Here is a 24,235-nt window from a genome sequence, read left to right on the forward strand (position 1 = left end):
TTCTCCTTTGCCTCCTCACTGGAAGTAATTGTTGATATGTTCTCATGGCTTGCCTTCTGTATTCTTGCCATATATGTCATCCTTAAACCATAATAGACCAAAGTCATTTTTTATAGCCAAGATAGACTCAAAATCAAACCTTCTAATTTTGCAAATGAGGAAATTGAGGCCCAAATTATGAAAGTTGCTTTCCTAAGCTATATGAAATCTTAGCTGGAGCTCTTAAGGACTTCAGTTTCCTGATTGCTAGCTTTTCTTACATCTCCTATTTCGTATATTGGGAATACACAACAGATTTTAGAAATTGCATTATCTTCAAATGAAGTATGATTACCTCTACTCCTTGTAATCTATTCATTATAGAAGCTAATTGCATATTTCATATCTTTGCTAATTTCTAATTTTTAATAATGTGCACTTGAAATTTCTTTTTATTTAACCAAAATTCTTGGTCCGTCCTTTTTAACACACTTTCTTCCCCAGTTCTTTTTTCTTAGAAAGTGTCCAGTTAAACAGCTGAGATCTTTTCCCTTTCTGTAGCAATGGCAACCCACTCCAGTACTCTTGCCTGGAAAATCCCATGGACAGAGGGGCCTGGTAGGCTGCAGTTCATGGGGTCGCTAGGAGTCGGACATGACTGAGCGACTTCACTTTCACTTTTCACTTTCATGCATTGGAGAAGGAAATGGCAACCCACTCCAGTGTTCTTGCCTGGAGAATCCCAGGGACAGGGGAGCCTGGTGGGCTGTCATCTATGGGGTCGCACAGAGTCAGACACGACTGAAGCGACTTAGCAGCAGCAGCAGCAGCAGGCTGTAGTACTGATTCTTCAGGTATTAACATTACATTTGAATCTTGTAAGGTTTTTTTGCCTCTGCCTCTTAAAGCTTTAATTTCTTTTTAAATTGTGAACCCAGAAATGTAAACCATGTGTTCCATACATAGATCCAAATTCACTAGGCATTTTTTGATCACTTATATGTCTGGTACACAAATATTATGGCATACAGAGTATCATTTACTCTTAAAACAGCTCTGTGAGGCAAAGAGTCTGGTTTCCATCTTGCAGATGATGAATGTAAGACTAAAGAATGTCAATAACTTCCCCATGGTCATGAAATTAAAGACCAGGATTTGAACCTCACTCTTGTGGGTTTTTTCTGTTTTTTCATCATAATTCTAGTTTTATTTATACTTAGTTGGCCACTCTGAAATCTGCAGGCATATTCTAATGTTATTAAAGAAATATACCGAAGCTAATAATCTAGTTTATTTGCATGACTTCAGTAGACAGGACCTGGATAGCATTCATATATGTAAAGATATATCTTCTGTCTACCTACCTCTATAAAACTCTAAGTGGAAGCCTCTGAAAGTCCAGGTTAACTGGCTGCAACCCTAGGCCAATAGGCTGTATATGTTAGTCACTCAGTTGTGTCCAGCTATTTGTGATCCTATGGACTGTAGCCCACCAGGCTCCTTTGTCCATGGGGATTCTCCAAGAAAGAATACTGGAGTGGGTTGCCATTTCCTCCTCTAAGGGATCTTCCCAACCTAGGGAAGGAACCTAGGGACCTAGGGAGTTCCTGCAGGAACTCTGGTCTCCTGCATCACAGGCAGATTCTTTACCATCTGAGCCACCAGGGAAGCCCAATAGACTGTATAATCTGGGCAATAAAAAGGGGACGACAGAAGATGAAATGGTTGGATGGCATCACTGACTCAATGGACATGAACTTGAGCAAGCTCCGGGAGTTAGTGATGGACGGGGAAGCCTGGCATGCTGTAATCCATGTGGTCGCAAAGAGTCAGACACAACTGAGCAACTGAGCTGAACTGATAAAAATATTTCCTAGCTGGTATACTGGGCCAAGAGCAGTTGGAGCAGATACGTGTCACTCAAATCTCATTCAGCCATATCCATGTGTCTCAGCAGAACATGGTTACGTGGACAAAGCGACTTTCTCAAATGCCTTGGAGACAGATCTACATAATGCCCTGTCTGAGTACTCATTGCTCTCCCTCTCCTACTGATGGTTATTTAGAGTAAGTTGTCTTGACCAGAATAGCCATGTGCCTTATGTGTTCCTTCCTTCATCTTTTAATTCTTTTCTCCAAGGAAACAGACTCGGGGGGAAAGGTGTTATATGGAACAAACAGATGAGGTAGTGCAGATGAAGAAATACTCTTCCCAGTCTGTATCATGATATTGTTTTGAGTGGGAACATTTTCTTTTCTGCAAAGCATACTAATTTTTCCTCTATGTATTCCCTGCTTTTCAGGAAATATCATGTATTTAGTTTGAAATCAATGAAAATTAATAAAAATCCTAAGATTTTCAAGAACAGGTCAAGGTAGATATGGAAAAACCTTTAATGTCTCAACTGTTGAAACTTCAATAATTAGAAAAATAACAAAATTAGATAAACCTTGACACTAATTACATTAAGCCCCATTACATAGAATAAAGCATTTATAAGTGTAATGTCAGTGGTAGGGAATCTTAAAAGTGTTCTGTATTCTATTATTTTATTCATTAGCAAATAAGCAGATAGCAGTTTTTAAGTGTTAACTTTGAAATGACTCATTTAAACCTAGCGATTGTAAAAATTTATTCTGATATTTGCCCTAATGAAAATTTTGTCTGATCTTTCCCCCTCTAAGTATAGTTTTATTAGTTTAAGAAAAAATGTTTCTTAATATTTTATTGTCCTGTAGTAAGCTTTAGAGTAGTTGAAATGAATGGTTCTTATTGAAGTTGGATTTTATGAACTACCTTTGTATTTTAACCAGAATTCATCAATGTATAATAAGTCATTTTTCCTGAAGTGTTTTGTAAATATTTACAGTACCATGAAGCCTTTTTTAATGTCCCAGTTGATGGAACAAACAGTTGCTTGTAGGGGAATGCTTTTCTGCCTCAAAATATCTCCTGTACTCTGATGCTTGAAATTCCACCATCAGCAATGCATTCCTCAGTATTAAGTATCTCCTCCACTTGGTCCATTTAGCATATGCTGTTACTAAGGGGATGGAGTTGATTATTAATGTTTGAAGAGCACCTGTATATGGACACAGTGTATAAGCAGATGGCAAACTTCTTATTTAAGTATGAAAACTTTTCTATGAAATTTAGGTGTTACTGTTCCCATTGTGTGCTTGGTCGCTCAGTCGTTTCCAACTCTTTGCAACCCCATGGACTGTAGCCTGCCAGGCTTCTGTCCACAGGGATTCTCTAGGCAGGAATACTGGAGTGGGTTGTCATGTCCTCCTCCAGGGGATCTTCCCAACTCAGGGATCAAACCCAGGTTTCCCGCATTACAGGTGGATTCCTTACCATCTGAGCCACCAGGGAAGCCCATTCCCATTGTATAGAAGAATAAACAGTCACTCGTAGGTGTCAAGGAACTTGTGTAAAGTCCCCTGTTAAGGATAAGGTCAAGCTGAGATTTAAATCAGGTCTTTCTTTTCACTGAACTTCATCATGCATACAATTAATTCATAGTATTAATTCTGTTGCATGATAAACTTTCCCATGATTAAGGGTCTTCAAAGACATGGGTGAAGAGTGTTCTTCTCGGAAAGAACTGCAAAAATATAGATTTTGTTTAAAGGTCTGTATAGTTAAAGCTATGACTTTTCCATTAGTCATATACGGATGTGAGAGTTGGACCTTAAAGAAGGCTGAGCCTGAAGAATTGAACTGTGGTGCTGGAGAAGACTCTTGAGAGTCTCTTGGATAGCAAGGAGATCAAACCAATCAATCCTAAAGGAAATTAACCCTGAGTATTCACTGGAAGGACTGATACTGAAGCTGAAGCTCTAATACTTTGGCCACCTGATGCAAAGAGCCAACTCTGGGAAAAATCCTGATGCTGGGAAAGACTGAGGGCAAGAGAAGGGGATGACAGAGGATGAGATGGTTGGATGACATCACTGACTCAATGGACATGAGTTTAGCAAACTCCAGGAGATAATGAAGGACAGGGAAGCCCGGCGAGCTACAGTTCACAGGGTCACAAAGGGTCAGACATGACTTAATGACTGTACAGCAACAACTCATTGCGTCTGTTATTACCAAGCTGTAGTCAAGCTGCTGTACCTTGTTGGGCCATTGTGATAGCAACTGCCAGAACGAGGTAAAATGCAAATTTAAGCATGTTACTCTCTTGGTTAAAACTCTGCCATAGATTTCCACTGAATTTAAAACTAAACCCAAACTACTCACCAAGGCCTGTGAGGGCCCTGCAGGATCTGGAGCTTGCCTGCTGTCTACATCGTGGGACAGTCTTCTCACTCCTGTGCTTTGGTCTCACTAGTTTTCAGTCAGTTAAGACCCTGAGTTTTTCCTCAGCAAGGCATTACCTTTGGTCAGCCCGTAAGTCCATTCACAACGCACGTGCTGTGCCTGGTGCCCGCGCAGCTCTCAGGAGGCCGTTTAGATGCCAGCTCCACAGAGGGGCTTTCCCTCCCCACCTTGACTGGAGCAGGTTCTTGCTTATTTCTTCATAGCACAGAATTATCATTATTTTATTTTTGTATTTATTACTTAAGGGCTTCCCAGGTGGCTCAATGGTAAAGAAGCTGTCTGCCAAGCAGGAGATGCAGGTTGGATCCCTGGGTTGGGAAGATCCCCTGGTAAAGGAAGTGGCCACCCGCTCCAGTATTCTTGCCTGGAAAATCCTGTGGACAGAGGAGCCTGGAGGGCTATAGTTCATGAGATAGCAAAGGGTTGGACATGATGTAGCGACTAAACGACATAACAATTTATTAACTTAAAAGTAGGATTTTTTTCTTCTCATTTGAAATACATTCTAAGAAGTCAGAGGTTTGATGGTCCTTTCTCTGTTGCATTTAATACTTACTGCAGGGCTTGGTACTATGTAGATGTTCAGTAAATATCTGGTGAATGAATGAGAGAAAGAAAAATTTTGTCTTAGGAATTTGATCTTATATACACTGGGATTTTTCTTTTTTCTCATTCTTTATCATCTTTGTTAAGAATTGTTGATTTTTGTTATCCTTGGAGAGCAATACTTACTGATATATTATTCAGGTTAGAAATTAGCTGCAAATTAAAATTTAGACATGAATAATGAATTTTTTTGTTTTGTTCTTTATAATAAATAATTGAATTTCTAAAATATTATGATCATTTACTTTATTCAGCCTATTTGGAAATTGCATGATTAAGGTTGTTTTTTTACATATAAAATTTAAAGTTCTTCTTCCATATCCACTAAAAAGATAGGTATTTTACTGATTTTAGAATTTTACTCAGTGACTTTAAAGCAACTTGAGAGGATTTGAAAATTATGTTTTAAGCTTTTAATTTCCTGCATGTAAATCTGTATTAAAGAGCAGACATTTTACTTGCACAGGAACAGTTTTTAAAAGTTGAAAGAAATCAGTTTATTGATATATGAGGAAAGCAATTTTGAAATCCAGTCCCCAGTCTTTACCTTTTGAGTCTCTGAAGGCTCTTGCCTTTATGTGGTTGCTTGTTGATATTTATTTCTTTGAGCAAGACTCTCCAGAGAGAAGAGAACATGATTACTTTTTATAAATTTAATAAACTTGATTTTTTTTTTGGACTAATTTTAGGTTCATAGCAAAATTGAGCGGAAAATACAAGGTACCCACGTATCCCTTGTCCTCATACATGCACCTCCTTCTCCACTGTGGACATCCTCCCACTAATGTGGTACATTGTTTCAACAGATGAGCCTCCACGGACACACCATTGTCATAGGGGTTCACTCATGGTGTTGTTCATTCTCTGGGTTTGCATAAATTTAAAACATGTATCCACCATTATAGTGTGCAGAATAGTTTCACTAGTCTTTGAATTCTCTGTGCTCTACCTATTCATCTCTCACTGCTCCCTAGCCCCTGGCAACCACCAGTTTTTTTTTTTTAATTGTCTCCATAGTTTTGTATTTTTTATGGTGTCCTATGGTTGGAATCATATAATATATTGCCTTTTCAGGATGGTAGATTCTTGCTTATATCTTCATAGCACAGAATTATCATTATTTTATTTTTGTATTTAAGAGCTTAATTTTGCAACTTTTTTGGGGCTTCCCAGGTGGCTCAATGGTAAACAGTCTGTCTGCCATGCAGGAGACTTTGACAGAGTTCCATGTCTTACCTCATTTTAGTGCTGAGTCATAGTCCATTGTCTGGATGTACCAAAATTTGTTTATCAGTTCACCAGCTAATGGACGTGTCGGTTGCATCCAGGCTTTGGCAATTTTTAATAAAGCTGCTGTAAACCTTTGTGTGTAGGTTTGTGTGTGGACATAACTTTTCAACTCATTTGGGTAAACACCACAGAGTGCAATTGCTGGATCCTTTGGTAAAACAGAGTATGAGTAATTTTGTAAGAAAGTGATAAGTCTATGAAAGAAGCCGTACCATTTTGAATTCCTACCAGCAAGAAAGGAAATTCCTGTTATGTAATAGGAATTTATATAACATCGTTTGGTGTTATCAGTATTCTGGATTTTTGCTACTGTATTAGTTATGTACTGATATCTTCTTGTTTATATTTGCCCTGCCCTGATGACATATGATGTGGAGTGTCTTTTCATATGCTTATTTGCCATCTATATATCTTTCTGGTAAGGTGTCCATTTTTAAATCAGTTTTTTGTTTTCTTATTGTTGATTTTTAAGAGTTCTTTGCATATTTTGCTTAATAATCCCTTATCAATAGTATGTTTTTTGCCAGTAATTCTCCCACGTCTGTGGCTTTTCTTTTCATTCTTTTGACAGGGCAGAAAATTTTAATTTCAGTGAAGTCAAGCTTATCAGTTCTTTTTTTTTTCATGGATTTTACATTTGCTCTTATTTCTAAAGAAAGGCATCACCAAACCCAAGGTTGTCTATATTTGCTCCTATGCTCTATTCTAAGAGTTTCATGGTTTTGTATCTTATTAAGGTCTTTTTGAATTCGTTTTTGTCCATGTCTAGATTTATTTTTGTGTGTGTGGATGTTCAGTTGTTCCAGCATCATTTGTTGAAAATTTAAAACAAAACAAAATTGTCGTTTCTCCATTGTATCGCCTTTGCTTTTTTATAAACATCAGTTGACTGTATTTAAGTGAGTCCGTGTCTGGGCTTTCTGTTCTGTTTCATTTATGTGTATGTCTCTTCCTTTGCCAGTACCATATTGTTTTGATTATTGTAACTTTATGGTAAGTCTTGAAGTCCTCCATACATTAGTCCTCCAACTTTATTCTTCTTCAATATTGTGTTAGCTATTTTGAGTCTTTTGCCACTCTGCATACACTTTAGAATCAGTTGGTCAATATATGGAAAAATAACTTGTGGGGATTTTGTCTGGGGAAGCGTTATGAATCTATAGATCAAGTTGGGAAGAATTAACATCTTGGCAATACTGAGTCTTCCTGTTCACGAACATGGTACATCTCTCCACATTTAGTCCTTTGACTTCTTTCACCAGAGTTTTGTAGTTTACCTCATGTAGATCTTCTATATATTTTGTTAGATTTATACCTAAGTATTTCATTTTGGGGGTGGTTATATAAATGCTACTGTGTTTTTAGTTTCAGACCCCACCTGTTTATTGCCTGGTATATAGGAAAGCAGTTGGGTTTTGTTTATTAGCCTTGTATCGTGCTATTTTGCTATAATCAGTTACTAGTTCTAGAAGTTTTTTGTTGTTGCTTTGTGTTTTCTACCTAGACGATCATGTCATGTGTCTATAAAGGCAGTTTTATTTCTTCCTTCCCAATCTGTGTATCTTTTACTTCCTTTCCTTGTCTTATTGGGTTAGCTAGGAATTTCATACAGTTTTTAGAAGCAGTGATGAGAGAGGATATCCTTGCCTTGTTCCTAATCTTAGTTGGAAAGCTTCAAACTTCTCACCAAAAATCAGTTCCGTTTCTATGAACTATAATAACAGACTACTAGAAAGAGAAATTAAGAAAGCAATTCCACAATTGCATCAAAAATAATAAAATACCTAGGAATAAATTTAACCTAGGAGGTAAAAGATCTATTATTTTGTAATAACCTATAACGGAAAATAGTCTGAAAAAATAATACATATAGTATAACTGAATCACTTTGCTGTACAACTGAAACTAACACAATACTATAAATCCAACTATATTTCAATTTTTAAAAATCCAGAACTTTGAAATAAAAAGTCACCATCTGTTTAATCTCTTTGATAGAAATATACATATGTTAAAATAATTTTGATAATTTTCTGATATTTGAAGGGTTGCATAATTTTTGAAATACATGTGTGAAAGAAAAAATATTTGTAACTATGCAATAGGTTGTTTTTCTTTTTCTCTGCCGTATTGTTCATTTTTATTTATTTTTATTTTTGCCTTCCCGAAGGAACAAGTATTTAACCCACTGTTGTGACTCAGAAATGCTTTGGGTAGATGGCAGCTGTAGAAGTGAGAAAACAAAGGAGTTTACTTGAGCAAAGAGTAAAAGAAAAACTTTGCATAGTAGAAGAACAGCACTTAAAAATCATGTAGGCAAGAAAAGGAGCATTTTACAAATGGAAGAAATGCAAGTAATTGAGCATAACTGGAAGCAAAGAAAGAGCATTAAGGAGTAGTGAGTGGGATCACACTGCAGATTTAGACAAGTCCAGATGATGCAAGTCCTCACATGTGCAATTATGTTTGGATTTGATTGATCAGTGGTTCCCAAATCAGGCTGATCATCAGATTAACTGGATCCCATTCCAGAGTTACTGAACTAGCATTTCTTAAAATTGGGACCCAGGGACTGTTCTTCAAATTTTCTGCCACATCTGTTCTCTTATTTCATTCTAACAACCCCTCTGAAAGACGGAGATGGTATTGCTCTCTGTGTAATGGAGAATTGCAGTCCAAAGTAGGATTAGGCATATTTATCCTGTTGGTTATGGGCAGTACCTGTGTTTAGAATTCAGCCTCTCTCCCGTGAAGTGGTACCTTCTGCTTCTGCCCTATCTGGTGGAGGCAAATGGAAAGGAGCTACATTAGAGATTTTTCTTCATTTCTGAGACGGTTGCTTTCTCTCCCAGTTTCTCCAAATTCTTATGAGACTAAAGCCTCCACATAAAAATTAAACTGTCAAACCAAATGGTGTGTAGTGGAGACCAGTTCATCACTACTGCCCACGGGAGCTTTTGAAGGCCTTCTGTCAGTGTGACCTGACAAGCTCTGTAGTTCATATTAGGGGAGGGGGGTGGAGGAGGATCAGAGGCAGGGAGGTCAGAAGTGATGTGGGTCCTCACATAGCTCAGGCTATGAAGTGATGGATTCGAGAGAAAATTAGAAGACAATATGTGATAAATATGTTCTATGACTAAATTTTCATATCTAATGAGCTTCAGAGCTTAGGCAAGGAAAGGAAGAAAGACCGAAAAGTGGGGAGTTACAGGGGGTTCTAGATACGATAAGCACACCAAATGCCTCTAGATGAGATTTTAATAGTGTTGATTGTCAGTGCTTTTCTAGTGTCAGTAACAGAAAATGTTCATGGTAACTGATCAGTAACCCAATTTTATTTTTCTGTAATTTTTGGTAGTATTCTTCCACACAGAATCATTTAATGGTTCTTTCTGTGGGTTTAAGATTACATGCTATCTTCCTTCTGCCAATTATTATTCCCATGGAGAACCAGTGGGCTTGACCAGTCATAAGAAGAGGTTTAGTGGACAGTTCTAGCTCATTTTCCATTATTAATGCTTTAATGTATAACTCGCTAGAGGGTTTTGGAGTTTAACTGTTTACTGTCAAATTAATTAGTAAATATAAAATCTCATGAATAGCCTATCATTATGGAATAAAGCCTGATACATGACCACTCCCAATAGAGACAAATTATAGTAGTCTTTTTTTTCTTATTCGTAGGGCAAAAGTTGGATTGTTAAAAGAAGTTATGAAGATTTTCGGGTACTTGATAAACATCTTCATCTGTGTATTTATGACCGACGATTCTCCCAGCTCTCAGAGCTTCCCCGTTCTGATGCTCTTAAGGACAGTCCAGAGGTAAGCATTCAGTACTTTGCAGAAGTAACCACTATTATGTAAATCAGCAGAAAATTTTTGCTGGTATACTAAGTAAAAGCTTATTTTGAGCACTCAGGAAGATTCATGGGATTATTTATTTCTTAAAATAGTAGAAAAATTAGTGATATTTTAGGATATTTAAAATAGGTTTGTTGTATAATTTTATAAAAAGAAACTCATATCTTAATATACAAGTAGGTGATATATATGAGCAGATCATTTTTCAAAGAGAATATAAACTATAGAAGCAAAAATATGGAAAAATGTTGACCTCACTAGTAATCAAAGACGTGCATATTCAAACGATGCTGTTTATTCAGTTGATGATGGCAGGCTGTGTCCATGCACTTATTTCCATGCCTGTCAAAATTTTCTAGTAAAAGTATAGAGTGGGTTTTTTTTTTTTTTAATTTAAGAGGAAGGAGATTCTTTTATAACATTAGAAAATGAAAATAACCATCAGGGAGTCCAAAATTGTGAGGAATCTTGAAGAGTGGATGGGATAAGATTTATGGGGGTAAGAAAATACAGTTTGAGCAACTTCTACAGGAACATGCAGAGGGACAGGTAAACTAGAAATCTTCAGTTTTTATTCAGTAAAAACTAAATAAATGAAGTAACAGAAGAGCAAACAGAGGGCTTTCAGAAGCGTGATTACCATCCTTAGAGAAAGCAAGGCAGTCACACTCATGGAATAAGAATAGAGTTTATAAAAATAAAATAATCAGAGATCTTAGAAATGAACATATGGTCATTTAAGTTAATTTTAATAATAACAAACATTAATAGCCGGACGACATGCAAAATGGACTTAGATGAAGAGAGAATTAGTGAGCAGGAAGGGCAAACTCTGTAAGAACACAGCCCCAAGGGGATAAAAAGTTGCGAGAGAATAGTCAAGAGTCCCAGAGAATAGATCCAGAAGTTCCCACAAGTTCCTGCTGCTTTATAGGAGTTATTATAGGAAGAGAGAGTGGATGGAAGTAGCTGGTTTAGTCACTAAGTCGTGTTCGACTCTTGCCACCTCGTGGACTGTAGCCTGCCAGGCTCCTCTGTGCCTGGGATTCTCCAGGCAATAATAGTGGAGTGGGTTGCCATTTCCTTCTCCAAAAACATGTTTCCCTAAATTAAAAAAGAGCCTATTTTCAGATTAAATCAGTCCATTAAGTGTTAAATATAATAACATCTAGAAACACTGTAAAATTTCAAAATGCCAAAAGCAGAGAGGAAACCCAAAAAGCCTCCAGAGAGCAAAAAGGAGATTTTTCTCAAAGGAACACAGAATGTACTGGCATTAGACTGCTTAGCAGCCACAGTGGATGCTTGAGAACAGTACAAGTCCGGAGGGGAAAACCCTTCCAAATCTGTAATTAATTCCTGGGCAATTACATAGTAGAGGCAAAGTAGAGGCTCCAGTCATGCAAGAACTGCCACTGTGGCAAAGCCTCAGGAATGTCCTGAAACCACAGATTCTGTCGTATGATAGAAAATCTGGATGTCTCTCTGCCTCCATTTCCCTTCTCTGTCTGTCTGTTGGTTTTTCTTTCTCAGACTGTCTCAGAACATGACCGCTCCCAACAGGTACCGGGTTCTTGTCTCTTTGTAAAATAGCAGCCAAACGGAGCTGAAATTAGGAGTTCCTGATTCCTGCAGCAACTCCTGTTAGGCTACTGTTGGGTCCCATGCCTGGACCATCAGCTGACTTGAGGTGAAGGATCACGCATGAGCAGTCCTGCCATGGCTGGGTGGCGAAGACTGCAGCAGGCCTTGGAGAAAGTTTCAGAGTAGTGGGGAGAAGCTGGCAAGGAAAGTAATTATGTCTGTGCTATCATTTTACATTTTCAGTACACAAATAGAAAAAAAAGGCAACCAAATTAGAAGCTGTATGACCCCTGATGATGAGGGGCCGAAGTGAAAGTCCTGCAACAGATAGGGAATTATGTAAGTGCCCTTCGTGTCAGTTCCTGGAGCTGTGAAGCTTCTGTGAAGAACCTCTGTGACTATGAAAATGCCTGAAAATCTGCAGATTTTTTTCTCCCAGAAACAACCAGTTTACACCAGTTTCTTTAACAGTGAGAAACTGTTACCACTGAATCTTCTCTTTTTCTTTAGTCGGTCACTCAGATGCTTATGGCTTACCTGTCCCGCCTTTCAGCTATTGCTGGGAACAAGATCAACTGTGGACCTGCCCTTACTTGGATGGAGGTATTAATCTAGTTCACTCTTTATTAGAGTTAATTACCTACGAAAGAAATGCCATGTGAATTTTCATAGCTACTGAGTCTCAGGAACTGAATAAGTGGGGCTTATTCATGTCTTCTGGAAGATAGATATGGTACATTAAATATTTTTATCTCAAACCTTTTTTGATAATCCAGGAAGCTAGTTTTAATATTATTTTATGAATCAGAATGACACCTGTTGTTTTGGTGTTCAATATATTCATGTTTATACATTTAGCAAGGTGTGTGTGTATATATATATATTTAATTGACTTAGTAATGAAAATAGTTTTTAGTCATTTAGAAACAAGAGACAATTAAACCCTTTTAAAGGATCTGATTTAAGAATGTCTTGAGTGATAGAGTATCCAGTTAGTATGTTAGATTTTTTTCTTTAATTTGTATAGGTAGAGTTACTTTATTCTCTAAGTGAAAATTGGGAAGATGATGAAAAGTAGAAAGAATAGAACTTAGAGCCAGTACAACTTGCATTGAGATCTTGTTTTTTCATTATTGGCCGTGTAATCTGGGACAAATTATTTAATCTTCTGTAATTTACATAACCTCTTTTAGCTTTAGCATCTTCATTGTTAGGTATTGATAATGATGATAAGTATCTTTTAAAGTTGTGAAGATTCAATTATATATATAATATATGTACAATACAATGATATGATACGTACAATACATGTACAATAATATTGACAATGGTATATAGTAAGTAGTGTTTTTTTTTTAAGATTCTTTGGGTTATAGTTTTGCTAAATCGAGTTGAGTTATATAGATACACCAAGAAACTTGCAAGTCCCGTGTCTTTAACCATCTCATAGTACATTTTCTTTGTTCTAGATTGATAACAAGGGAAATCACCTTCTAGTTCATGAAGAATCCTCGATTAACACTCCTGCTGTTGGTGCTGCCCATGTTATCAAGAGGTACACCGCTCGGGCCCCAGATGAATTGACCTTAGAGGTAAGTGACCAAAGATGCTCTGTGTTAGCTCAGTCTGTGCTGCCTTTCTAGCCTCATCTTTGTGTCAATCATTTACTTAACAAAAAGCACCAGGTGTTTCTGCCCATTATTGTCTTTCAGCCTGGTATGCCATCTATTTTTATTTTAAGGACTATACTCATTCTTAAAAATTCAGCTTAAATGTCCCCCATTTTTTCTAGGAAGTCTCCTTCATTTTCTTCCTTCTACTCCAAGAAATACATACCCCACTTCTTCCCTACCCCTCGCTCTGCCCCCCTAACCCCTGCCCAGAGCCTGCACTGAATGTCATTCTGAGCTATTCTCAAGGCTTATCTCTGAGAGGTCACTTATTTCATTCAATCAAAGTTGTTCTCCTGTGTTTGTGTCTGTGAGCTTCTTGAAAGCCAGATCCTCTTGTCTTTTGTCCTTTTTTTTTGCACCTAAAAACAATACCCAGTGATACTTTTTTTTCATTGTTCATAGACTGAGGTAAAGATCAGATGAAAAGTGAAATGAACATTTCTTGCTATCAGATGCAAAAAAGAGGGTATTTAAGTTTCTTCTGTTAATACTGACTGATGAGAGATCAAAAGAAAATGCTGGCAAGTTATTCAATTTAAGAGGAAAAAAGTGTACATTTTTATTGTACAGAATTCAAACACTTCTCAACTAAATTTTTAGCTCTATACACAAAGAATCCTTGATCTTGAAAGATACCGTGTCTGTTAGCAAATATGGTTTTGTGAAGAGGACATTCATGACTGGAAAAATTAGTCATGAATATAACACAAAAATTTGTGAAGCAATATTGTGTACATCAGCAACATTGTTCTAAAGTGCCTAACTGCTTTATCACAGAGATCATCACTTATTTTGAATGAAGAATACAACTTCCTTTAAGTATATTATTAGCAATTATTCTTGCTATTTTTATACTTAGGATGTTGTAAAAGTTTGTATAAACTCATTAGTTTGTCTTTTAGGGTGAACAAAGTCAGCTGCTCAGTGGGAATGTTATATATTGAACCGCCTTTCAAAAGAAATGTAGCTGTCATTCAATTTTCCATGTACTAAGAATAACTCAGTAATTGTAGACATCTTAGAGCATTCCTATATAATGAAATAAGATACGTCAATTGCTCAGCCCAGTGCCTGGCACATGGCAAGCAGCTCACTGAGTGTATTAATAGAAACTGTTGTTGTTCTAAAAATGGTAATTTAAAATTTCCTTTTATAAGTGGATCTGATCACCTTTAGTAACAGCAGTAACAGTATTTTAACTCTGTGATGATGCCTAGTGTTAAAAAATCTCACGCTGTCAATCAGGCTTTCTGAAGTTACTACACATGTTACTTGGACCAGTCTTTGTGCTGCTTAACTTCTTGTAAACCTCTCCTTTACAAATGGTTAAGATTATTAAAGTCTTTACAGAAAGAAATATTAATGTTTTTCCAGAAATAATGATCCAGAGAATAAGATACAGTTCAGATTTAAAGTTTTACAGTTTAGATTTAAATTTTAGGCAGATGATTGCTTTACAATTTGATTAAAAACATTTCACTTAAAATGTTTTTTCCTAGGTGGGAGACATTGTTTCTGTTATTGACATGCCCCCAAAAGTGTTAAGCACATGGTGGAGAGGCAAGCATGGATTTCAGGTACGCAACAAAGAATTCGGTGTGGAAAATTCAAAGAATGTGTTCTCTTTCGATAGTGTTTCTGTTTACAGTGGTGTGCTGGCAAGGGACTTCGTTATCAGAAATTTTGTCTGCAGTGATAAAAAAAAATGTAGATGACGTTAGACTTGGGTTTCATTTTCTAGTTACTGCTGTGGAAGATCTCCTCTTCTGTCCCACAAAGTGGACTAGCTGAAGTGTGAGCAGAGCCACCTGCCTGCTGACCCCTTTTAGATTATCGGGCCTGTAACTCTGGCTCACTTTTCATAGTGGTTTAAAATCATGAATCACATATGTTTTCCCTCTAGACTCAAGTCAGTTTGATCAGTGTTTTTTAATGCATTATAACTGTTAATGTAAACAGTGTGTTAATAGCAGAATAACAGCAGAATCTAAGGCCATCTCTTTCTTTTTCCTTATATGCCTAAGTAATTTGAGATCTGACAACAGCATCTCTTAGGTTGACTGTCACTAATTTCCACAGGGTAGAAAAGTTTCCTTTTAGCTTTTAAAACTATCACTAGAAGAACATCTAAAAATGCCTTAAAATTGTATCCTTAGTATATAACTCGTGGGTTTTAGTTGTCTATTTATAAAAATGTTCCTAAAATGCTGTGTAGATTAAATGCTCATGCTGTACATTTGGAAATGTTAATGGCTATTATATAAATATAGCTTTATATGCATATAAAAACTATTAGGTTTCTATAAAACGTATTTTATGAAAAAAATCATACAGTTTAAAACAGGACAGCATGGTGGCTAAGAACATGGGTTCTGGTGCTGTATCTCTTGGGTCTTAATCTTGTGTTATTTTCAGCAAGTTGCTTTACTTCTCTGTACTTCAGTTTCCCCATTTGTAAAATGGGGATTATAAGATTCTTGTTAATCTCTTAAGATTTTCGAGAAGATTAAATGTGTGAGGATATTTGTAAAGTAGCTAGAGCAGACTTGATGCATATTTCTGACTCAATAAATGTTGATTTTTAAATGTAAATAATTCAAATAAAATTTGATTTGATTTATACCCCAATTTGTTATAAAAGCATACATAACAATTTAATTTGATTAACACCAAATTGATTAACCTTGTATGTTTGTTACCCCACAAATTTTCTCACCTGTAATAATTGCAGTCCTACTTTAGCTGTGCTGATTTCTTAATTGCTATTAACAGTTGGTGCTTCTGATTAAATATAAAACTAAATGGAAAGCTGGTCTTAACCAGCTTTTTATTAAGGGATAAGGGATCCCTTATCTTATTAAGGGATCAATTCTTCATGTTCATAGAAGTGAGCTATAAACGGTAGGGGCCCAAACAGGATCCAAAAGTAAATTTGGCTTTTAAATGACAGTTGTGTTTCAGTCTTGCTGTTGCTTCCTCTCTTACAGTCTTAGACCCGTCACTTGCTTTCTTTGGACTACAGTAGCAGGAGATGAGGGGCTGGGCTTGGCCCTGGGGTAGCTTGGACAGTGGTCTTCCTGGGAATCAAGGCCATTGAGAGCTGCCCACTCTCAGGAGAGAGGGTGGAGGGGAGCAGAGATGTGGGCTGTCGCTTCCCAGGCTGTGGGCCAGCCTTGAGGTGTGCTGCTCTGACCCTGAAGGAGAGTGTTCTGGAGATGTGTTGTCAGCATGTAGGCCCCGAGTCTCCACTGCAGGTCTGCTCTACTCGATGTGTTTCTCATGTGTTATGTGGGCTCCCCTGTTTTTTCCTTAGTCACAGGTATTGTTGTCTCTGGCCAGCTGTCGGGACATGACAGGGTGCAGGTGGCGTGCGGAACCCTTTCCCTTAAGTCCTAGTGAGCTGATGCTGTACAGTTGCTGGCTTGTGACTTTGTTTTATTTTTTATTATTATTTTCAAAATAATTAATAGATTCTTATCATTCAGTACAAACTTACAGAATAATTGACCAGATAATACACAAAGTTTCATATACCATCTATCCCACACACATAGTTTCTCCTATTAACATGTTGCTTTATGTTTTATAATTCACTGAATGGAATTGGCAGAATGCTGATCTGTATTAACCACAAGCTGATGAGCAGAGCTTACCTACAGTGCAGCGTGACCACTGTTTCTAAGAGTGATCTGAGGAACATCAGGGCCAGAATCATATGGATAAGAGTACAAAGTGCTAGTGTCACATCCTCCGCCACAGTGATGAAAACAGTGTTGGGGTTTGCTTTTTGTTACATTTAATGAACCAGTTTTTACACATGATTATTAACTATAATCCGTATTTTCATTAAGACTCACTCTTTGTGATGTCTGTAGTTCTTTGGGTTTTCACAAATGCATAATGACATGGATTGTTCATACAAAGTGATTTCCCTGTGCTTGAAATTTCCTGTGCTCTCACCCATCCATCTTCTCTCCTCCTGATCTCTGACAGGCACTGATTATTTATTATCTCTATAGTTTGCCTGTTCCAAAGCATCATATAATTGGAATCATACGGTATAATATGGAGCCTTTTCAAACTGGCTTTCAAACTTGGACTTCAGGTTCCTCCAGATCTTTCCATGATTTGATGTTCCTTTTTTATCATTCATTTATCATTCATTGTTATGAATGTGCCATAATTTTGTTTTTCCATCCACTTATTAAAATGCATCTTGGTTGCTTCTAGTTTGGGGCATTTATGAATAATATTGCTGTATATATCCACATGCGTATTTTTGTGTGGAAATGTTTCCAGCTCCTTCAGGTAAATACCATGGAGTGCACTTGCTGTGTTGTATGGTGAGATCATGCTTAGGTTTGTAAGAAACCACCAAACTGTCTTTTAAAGTGGTTGTGCCGTTTTGCCTTCCCACCAGCTGCAGTGGTGATGCTGCTCTGCATTCTCATCTACATTTGATGGTTCTCAGCTGGTTTGTTTTTTCAATCATTCTAATAGGTGTGTGATGGTATTTATTGCATTGTTGTCTGAATTTGCAAATAAAGTCAGTCCAAGGAATGGCATTTACTGATACAGATAAGGGTGTTGTACTGCTGTCTTCATTTCTCTGTTACTAAATAACTCCTTCTACTCTCTCTTCACCTCTGGTTCTCAAACTTTACTTGGTGAGCTTATGATGTGTTGCATAGGGAACGTGTTAAAACGTAAAATCCTGTGACATAAACCCCCAGCTTCTGTCTCAGTGATTGTGGAATAGGATTAAGAGACAGTCTTATCCATGTGATTCTGGCCCCGGTGTTCCTTAGACCACTCTGCTGGAAGCAGTGCTTACTCTGAGCTGTAGGTAAAGTTTGCCAATCAGCTGGTGGTTGATAAAGATCAACATTTTGCCAAGTTCTAGTCTTTATATTGTTTTATCCTAGACCATAATTTAGCTGTGGGAACAGAAGGATTAGTTCATCCATGTTTCTAAATTATACTGTGACTGTGTTTCTTTTCTTAAACTTCTAGGAGTAGGAAGTGTGAAATTATATTAACTATAGTAATTTGAAATTCTGAAATCTTTTACTTGTCTTCTAAAGAGTATATTGAGCCTTTTACCTTTGTTTTCTGAGGAGTTTCATCATATAATGTGTATTTCAGAAAGGGGGGGAAAAAAAACCTCTTTGCTTTTTCTTTCTTGTTAAAAATACATGGCCTTTTTGTGTCTGTCTGTGGACTGTGGTTGGAAATGTGAGGTGAGGTGTCTGGAAGGTCTTTTTTCCCTTACATAACAGGCATATTACAAATGTAAAGTGTTAATGTCTGAGGATTATTTGTTTAGTGCCATGTTCCTCAGAATTTTATCTGAGAGCCATAAGTATCAGAATGACCCGAGAAACATGTTAAAACCGTATACAACTGATCTCTGGAGATGGGGGACAGAAATCTGAATTTCATCAGGTTCCTCAGATGATTATTAAGTATAAAATGTGGGAACCACTGACTCAGCCTCCCTGTGTTTATCCTGTGCAGATAGAGAAAGAATTAAAACACTGCTTAGTGAGTGTTCTCCTTTCCCCCAGAAAACCTCCTAAGACATATTTGGGATGCAGTCAGTCTAATGGATAAAATACCACTTCTAGGGTGACAGAATCCGATTCAGTCACCTTCTCTCGGTTCTCCGCAAGATAGTCAAGGGTCACTGGATTTATTTTCCTAGTTATCCCAGCCTGTCCTGTGAGGTTTCCATGCCCAAACGGCAGACAAGCAGCTCTTCAGCAATAAGCATCCTCTTACCTCGGGAGTTTAACGTGGTTCCAGAAACTTTCAGAAAAACCTTCTTTATCCCACAGGGAAGATGTTTGGAAACCTTGGCTCTTGCAGTAAGTAGTTTAATAGAGGAAGACAGTTCACCCACTTATTTATATGAAGACCATCATTTTATGTGCAGAATTCAAAGCTACACCCTTTTCATTACTCAAAATTAAGTAGAGCAAAATATTTCCTTTCCAGTTAAGTAATAGGAAAATTACATAATTTCTCATGTAGTGTTCACAGGATGCCAAGGGAAGGGGGGTCAGAGTGTGGTGCTGCAAATCCAAGGCGTTGTCACACTTCCTGGTCCTCTTCTGTGTGCTTCCTGTTAATTCTCACACTGCAAAGAAGGTACTTTTACCTCTCTTACTGACAAAGAAACTAAAGCGGAAGAGGACTGAACCACTGCCCTGTTACTATTTCGCTGTTTAGTGTCAGAGTTTAGGTAGAAACTTAGGTATTCTGGGCAAAGAACAGATCATAGTAGTGTTTCGGTGAACCAGTAGTGGCTTCTACTTGTCTACACGTGTGAATCATAGAGTCCTAAAGTAGAAAAAAACAGCAGAGGACCACCTGGTCCTAAACTGTCACCTTGTAATTAAATCAAAGGAATTTGGAAAGATGGTTTTGATTCACAAAGACAGTAAGTCAGTGATATAGCCAGAACATGAGCTTGGTGAGTTCCAATTTTGTATTTCTCCCCCTTAGATCACAAAACATATGTAAATTTTCTGTCTTTATTTTTCTTACTAGTGCCATTAGCAGCTGCCATTAATGTTAAAGAGAAACTAGTTTCTAGATAGCCTTTTGTTAATTTATAACATCAGAATATGTCCTACCAAATGATTCTTAAACATTCAGTTTCATGGAAACTACTGAAAAAATGGCTTACAGAAGTAGTTCTTAGCATCATCAAACCCTACACCCATTTGTTATGATAAATAATTTCTAAAAGCCTTCCTTAGAATTTAGAAATGAAATTTACAAATGACATAACAAGATATAAACACAATTTCAAAAAATATATAATTTTTCATATATAAAAGAAATAAAAGTGAGTTGCATACTTGAAATACACAGTTGTGTATACTAGGGACAACTTCATGGAAGTCTTGTTACTTCAAATGTAGTGTGCAGACCAGTAGCATTAACCTCAATCACAAAATAGAATAAAACTTACTTGTAATAGCATCAAAACTATGAATTACTTCGGGATGTATCAGAAGAAAGATACAAACGATCTGTGTACTGAAAACTACAAGGCATTTCTGAGATAAAGAATATTTTAAAAACGAGAGATATATACCCTGTATATAGGTTGGAAGGCTTTATATTGTTAAAATGTCATCTCAAATTGATCCCAGTCAAAATCCCAGCAGATTTTTTGTAGAAATCAATACACAGATTTAACAGTTCATATGGAAATACAAAGGACCTAAAAAAGAACAGCCAAAACAAATTTGAAAAAGAAGAGCAAAGTTGGAGAACTAACACTAATTGATTTGAAGACTTAACTGTAAAACTGCAGTAACAAGAGAGTATGGCATTTGGGGAGAGATGGACAAGTCAATCAACAGGACAGACAGAGTCAGAAGTAGACCTACGCATTCATGGATGCTTGTTTTCAACAGAGGTTCAATGTCCGTTCAGTGAAGAAAACATGATCTGTTTTACAAATGATGTTGGAACAGTTGGGTATCCAATCAGTTCAGTTCAGTCGCTCAGTCATGTCTGACTCTTGGTGACCCCATGAATCACAGCACGCCAGGGCTCCCTGTCTATCACCAACTCCCAGAGTTCACTCAAACTCATGTCCATCGAGTCGGTGATGCCATCCAGCCATCTCATCCTCCATCATGCCCTTCTCCTGCCCCCAATCCCTCCCAGCCTCAGGGTCTTTTCCAATGAGTCAACTCTTCACATGAGGTGGCCAAAGTATTAGAGTTTCAGCTTCAGCATCAGTCCTTCCAATGAACACCCAGGACTGATCTCCTTTAGGATGGACTGGTTGGATCTCCTTGTAGTCCAAGGGACTCTCAAGAGTCCTCCAACACCACAATTCAAAAGCATCAATTCTTCGGCACTCAGCTTTATCCATATACCTTCATAAATCCTTTTATTTATTTCTTGTGCCATCTGCACATATTAACACAAAATAGGTCATGTACCCAAAATGTAAATCTTAAACTAAAAACCTTCTAAAAGAAAACATAGGAGAAACTTTTGTGACTTTGGATTTGGCAAAGATTTCTTAGATGTATTATCAGAACAATTCATAAAATAATAAATTTCATCAAAATTTAACACTGCTGCTCTTTGAAAGGCTTTATTTTTAAGACGATAAAAAGACACATTACAAACTGGGAAAAAATATTTGCAGTGATTATATCTGATCAAGTACTTGTATCCACAACATATAAAGAACTCTCAAAATTCAACATGAAAACAGAACTCAGTTTTTAAAAAATAGCAAATATGGGAACAATTAACAAAGATACATGACAAATAAACCTGTCAAGAGATGTTTAACCGCAGTTATCATTAGAGAAATGCAATTAAAATAACAATGAGGCCTTGCTATATACTTATTAGAGCGGCAAGGATGTGGAGGAATTGGAACACTGAGACAGTTGGAGGCAATGTAAGATGCTCCAACCAATTGGAAAACAGTTTGTCAGTGTTTTAAACATATACCAATGGCAAGATCCAGCCATTCCACTCCTAGGTGTCTATCCAAGAGAACAGAAGGTCTGCCTTCATACAGAAACTCACATGACAGTTCATAATAACTATATACGTAATGGCCCCAAGTTGGAAGCAACCCAGTTATCTCATCAGCAAGAGATCAATGAATAAACACACGTGGCATTTACACAATAGAATATTACTAAGCAATAGAAAGGAAGAATTAGTGATAAATATGACAACATGACGATCCTCAAAATAATTAACGCTGAATGAAAGAAAACCAACAACAAAGAGTACATTCTGCATGACTCTATTCATATAAAAGTGTAGGAACTGCAAAGTGATGTGTAGTGTTAGAAACTTTGTTGCCTGTTGAGCAGGGGTAAGGGCTGCTAAAGAGAGGGAGAAATTACAGAGAGTTACAAGGAAACTCTGGAGGTTGATAAATATATTCATAATTTTGAGCGTGGATACAGTTTTATGGGTGTCAACTCATCAAAATGTACATTTTAAATGTGCACAGCTTGTTTGTCAGTTATACCTCAGTAAAAGTGGGAAAGAACTGCAGAAGCATCTGTCTTAACTTTTCTTGTGTCTAATCCTCTGACAGTTTCCATCTCTTCTGCCTCTGTGCCTCTTACATCCATATACTCTTCTTTCTTCTTCATGCCAGACTGGCTCAGGGGAAAACTACCAGACTGAAGGTTCTCTTTCCCTCCTTTAAGCCCATCCCTCAGCCTTGTCTTTTTCTTTTTTTTTTCTGTTAGTATATTTTTATTAGCTACTCCTCTACCCTTATGGATGCTGGATGCTCATCTTTTCTTTTCCTTCCCTCTTCTTCCTAGAGTGGAAATTCATCTTGACTCCTGCCAAGTCTACTGAATTCCTCTCACCTTTCTCAGCCATTTAAATTAGAGCCTTAGAAAATGCTACTTTTACAGAAAGAATAGTACAGGAAACAGAACAATATAATTCATAGATCATATTGTTGTAATTCCAGTCATTTTTAACATTGAGCATTTTGAGTTTATTAGAATTAATTTATATTTGGTAAAATATCGGCTTAAGTATGCACTACACTTTGTCAGGCCTCCTCACTGTGACCCATCCTTCTTGGATGGTCCTGCATGGCATGGTTAATAGCTTCATTGACTTACACAAGCCCCTTTGCCATAACAAGACTGTGAGCCATGAAGTGGCAGAAAATTTAAAATGTTCATTAGCTATAATTTTAGGGTTAGTTATGTGTATATTTTCAATGGAACACAGTTTCATTTTTTTATGGTTGAAATTTTATAAGAAAATAGAATCTATTGCTTTTCACAAGTACACAGAATTAGGCAGTTAAGATAACTGTCTTACTTAAAAGAGCTACAGTTAGAAGTGCTTTTGGCTTCAAGAAACAAAAGCAAACAGAAAAAGTATCATTGCTGCAGTTGAGTCAGCAGCTTAATGAAGCTAGGCAGAATTATCTAAGCTTCTCTTGGCCTTTTTTTAGGGGTCAGATGATTGCTACTGCTGATCCATTCCCAACACCTGGGTACACAGCAGAAGGAAGAGAACAGCATAGTGACACGTTTTCATGTGACACATTTTCCCTTCTGCCATGGCTACACCCTGAATGCAAGGAATCTGGAAAACTGAGTGTTTAGTTCAGCTGCTGCTGCTGCTAAGTCGCTTCAGTTGTGTCCGACTCTGTGCGACCCCAGAGATGGCAGCACAGCAGGTTCCCCCATCCCTGGGATTCTCCAGGCAAGAACACTGGAGTGGGTTGCCATTTCCTTCTCCAATGCATGAAACTGAAAAGTGAAAGTGAAGTTGCTCAGTCGTGTCTGACTCCTAGCGACCCCATGGACTGCAGCCTACCAGGCTCCTCCGTCCATGGGATTTTCCAGGCAAGAGTACTGGAGTGGGGTGCCATTGCCTTCTCCATTAGTTCAGCTATCATTTAGTAATATTGCACTTTATACTAAAGGGAGATAGGCGAGCAGGGATGGGAATTAGATGTTGGGTGAACCTCCCATGGACCTACCTCTGCATAATACACAGTAGCTCTCCGCCCATATACCTGGACCTAATGGACAGGGAGGCCTGGTGTGCTGCGTTTCATGGAGTCGCAAAGAATCGGACACAACTGAGTGACTGAACTGAAATGAATGCCTTGAGACATTTAAAAGGTGAAAGTGTAACTGCTGCCGCTGCTGCTAAGTCGCTTCAGTCGTGTCCGACTCTGTGCGACCCCATAGACGTCAGCCCACCAGGCTCCCCCGTCCCTGGGATTCTCCAGGCATGAACACTGGAGTGGGGTGCCATTGCCTTCTCCGGAAAGTGTAACTAGTATGTACCAATTTCATATAGTTCCTTTAAGAAGGTCATTAAGCTTTGTTGAGTCTTATGAACAAATAATGGCAAGCTATTTTTATTT

At 37.6% G+C, this 24,235-nt stretch overlaps 1 protein-coding gene across 10 annotated transcripts in view; it reads left to right on the forward strand.

Moving 5' to 3' along the window:
- ARHGAP32 (Rho GTPase activating protein 32) overlaps window positions 1–24,235 on the forward strand; it is a 205,043-nt gene that overhangs the window by 120,467 nt on the left and 60,341 nt on the right. For all 10 annotated transcript variants that reach the window (XM_086383679.1, XM_086383682.1, XM_086383684.1 and 7 more), the window contains 4 exons: window positions 9,890–10,027; window positions 12,161–12,253; window positions 13,120–13,242; window positions 14,823–14,900. In XM_086383679.1, the coding sequence (XP_086239805.1) occupies window positions 9,890–10,027; window positions 12,161–12,253; window positions 13,120–13,242; window positions 14,823–14,900 (432 nt within the window). The remainder of the gene's footprint in view (window positions 1–9,889; window positions 10,028–12,160; window positions 12,254–13,119; window positions 13,243–14,822; window positions 14,901–24,235) is intronic.

The sequence above is a fragment of the Bos grunniens genome, chromosome 29 (assembly GCF_055505025.1).
Source record: "Bos grunniens cultivar Pamir isolate PY7600 chromosome 29, Bosgru_T2T1.0, whole genome shotgun sequence".
NCBI classification, from domain to species: Eukaryota; Metazoa; Chordata; class Mammalia; order Artiodactyla; family Bovidae; genus Bos; species Bos grunniens.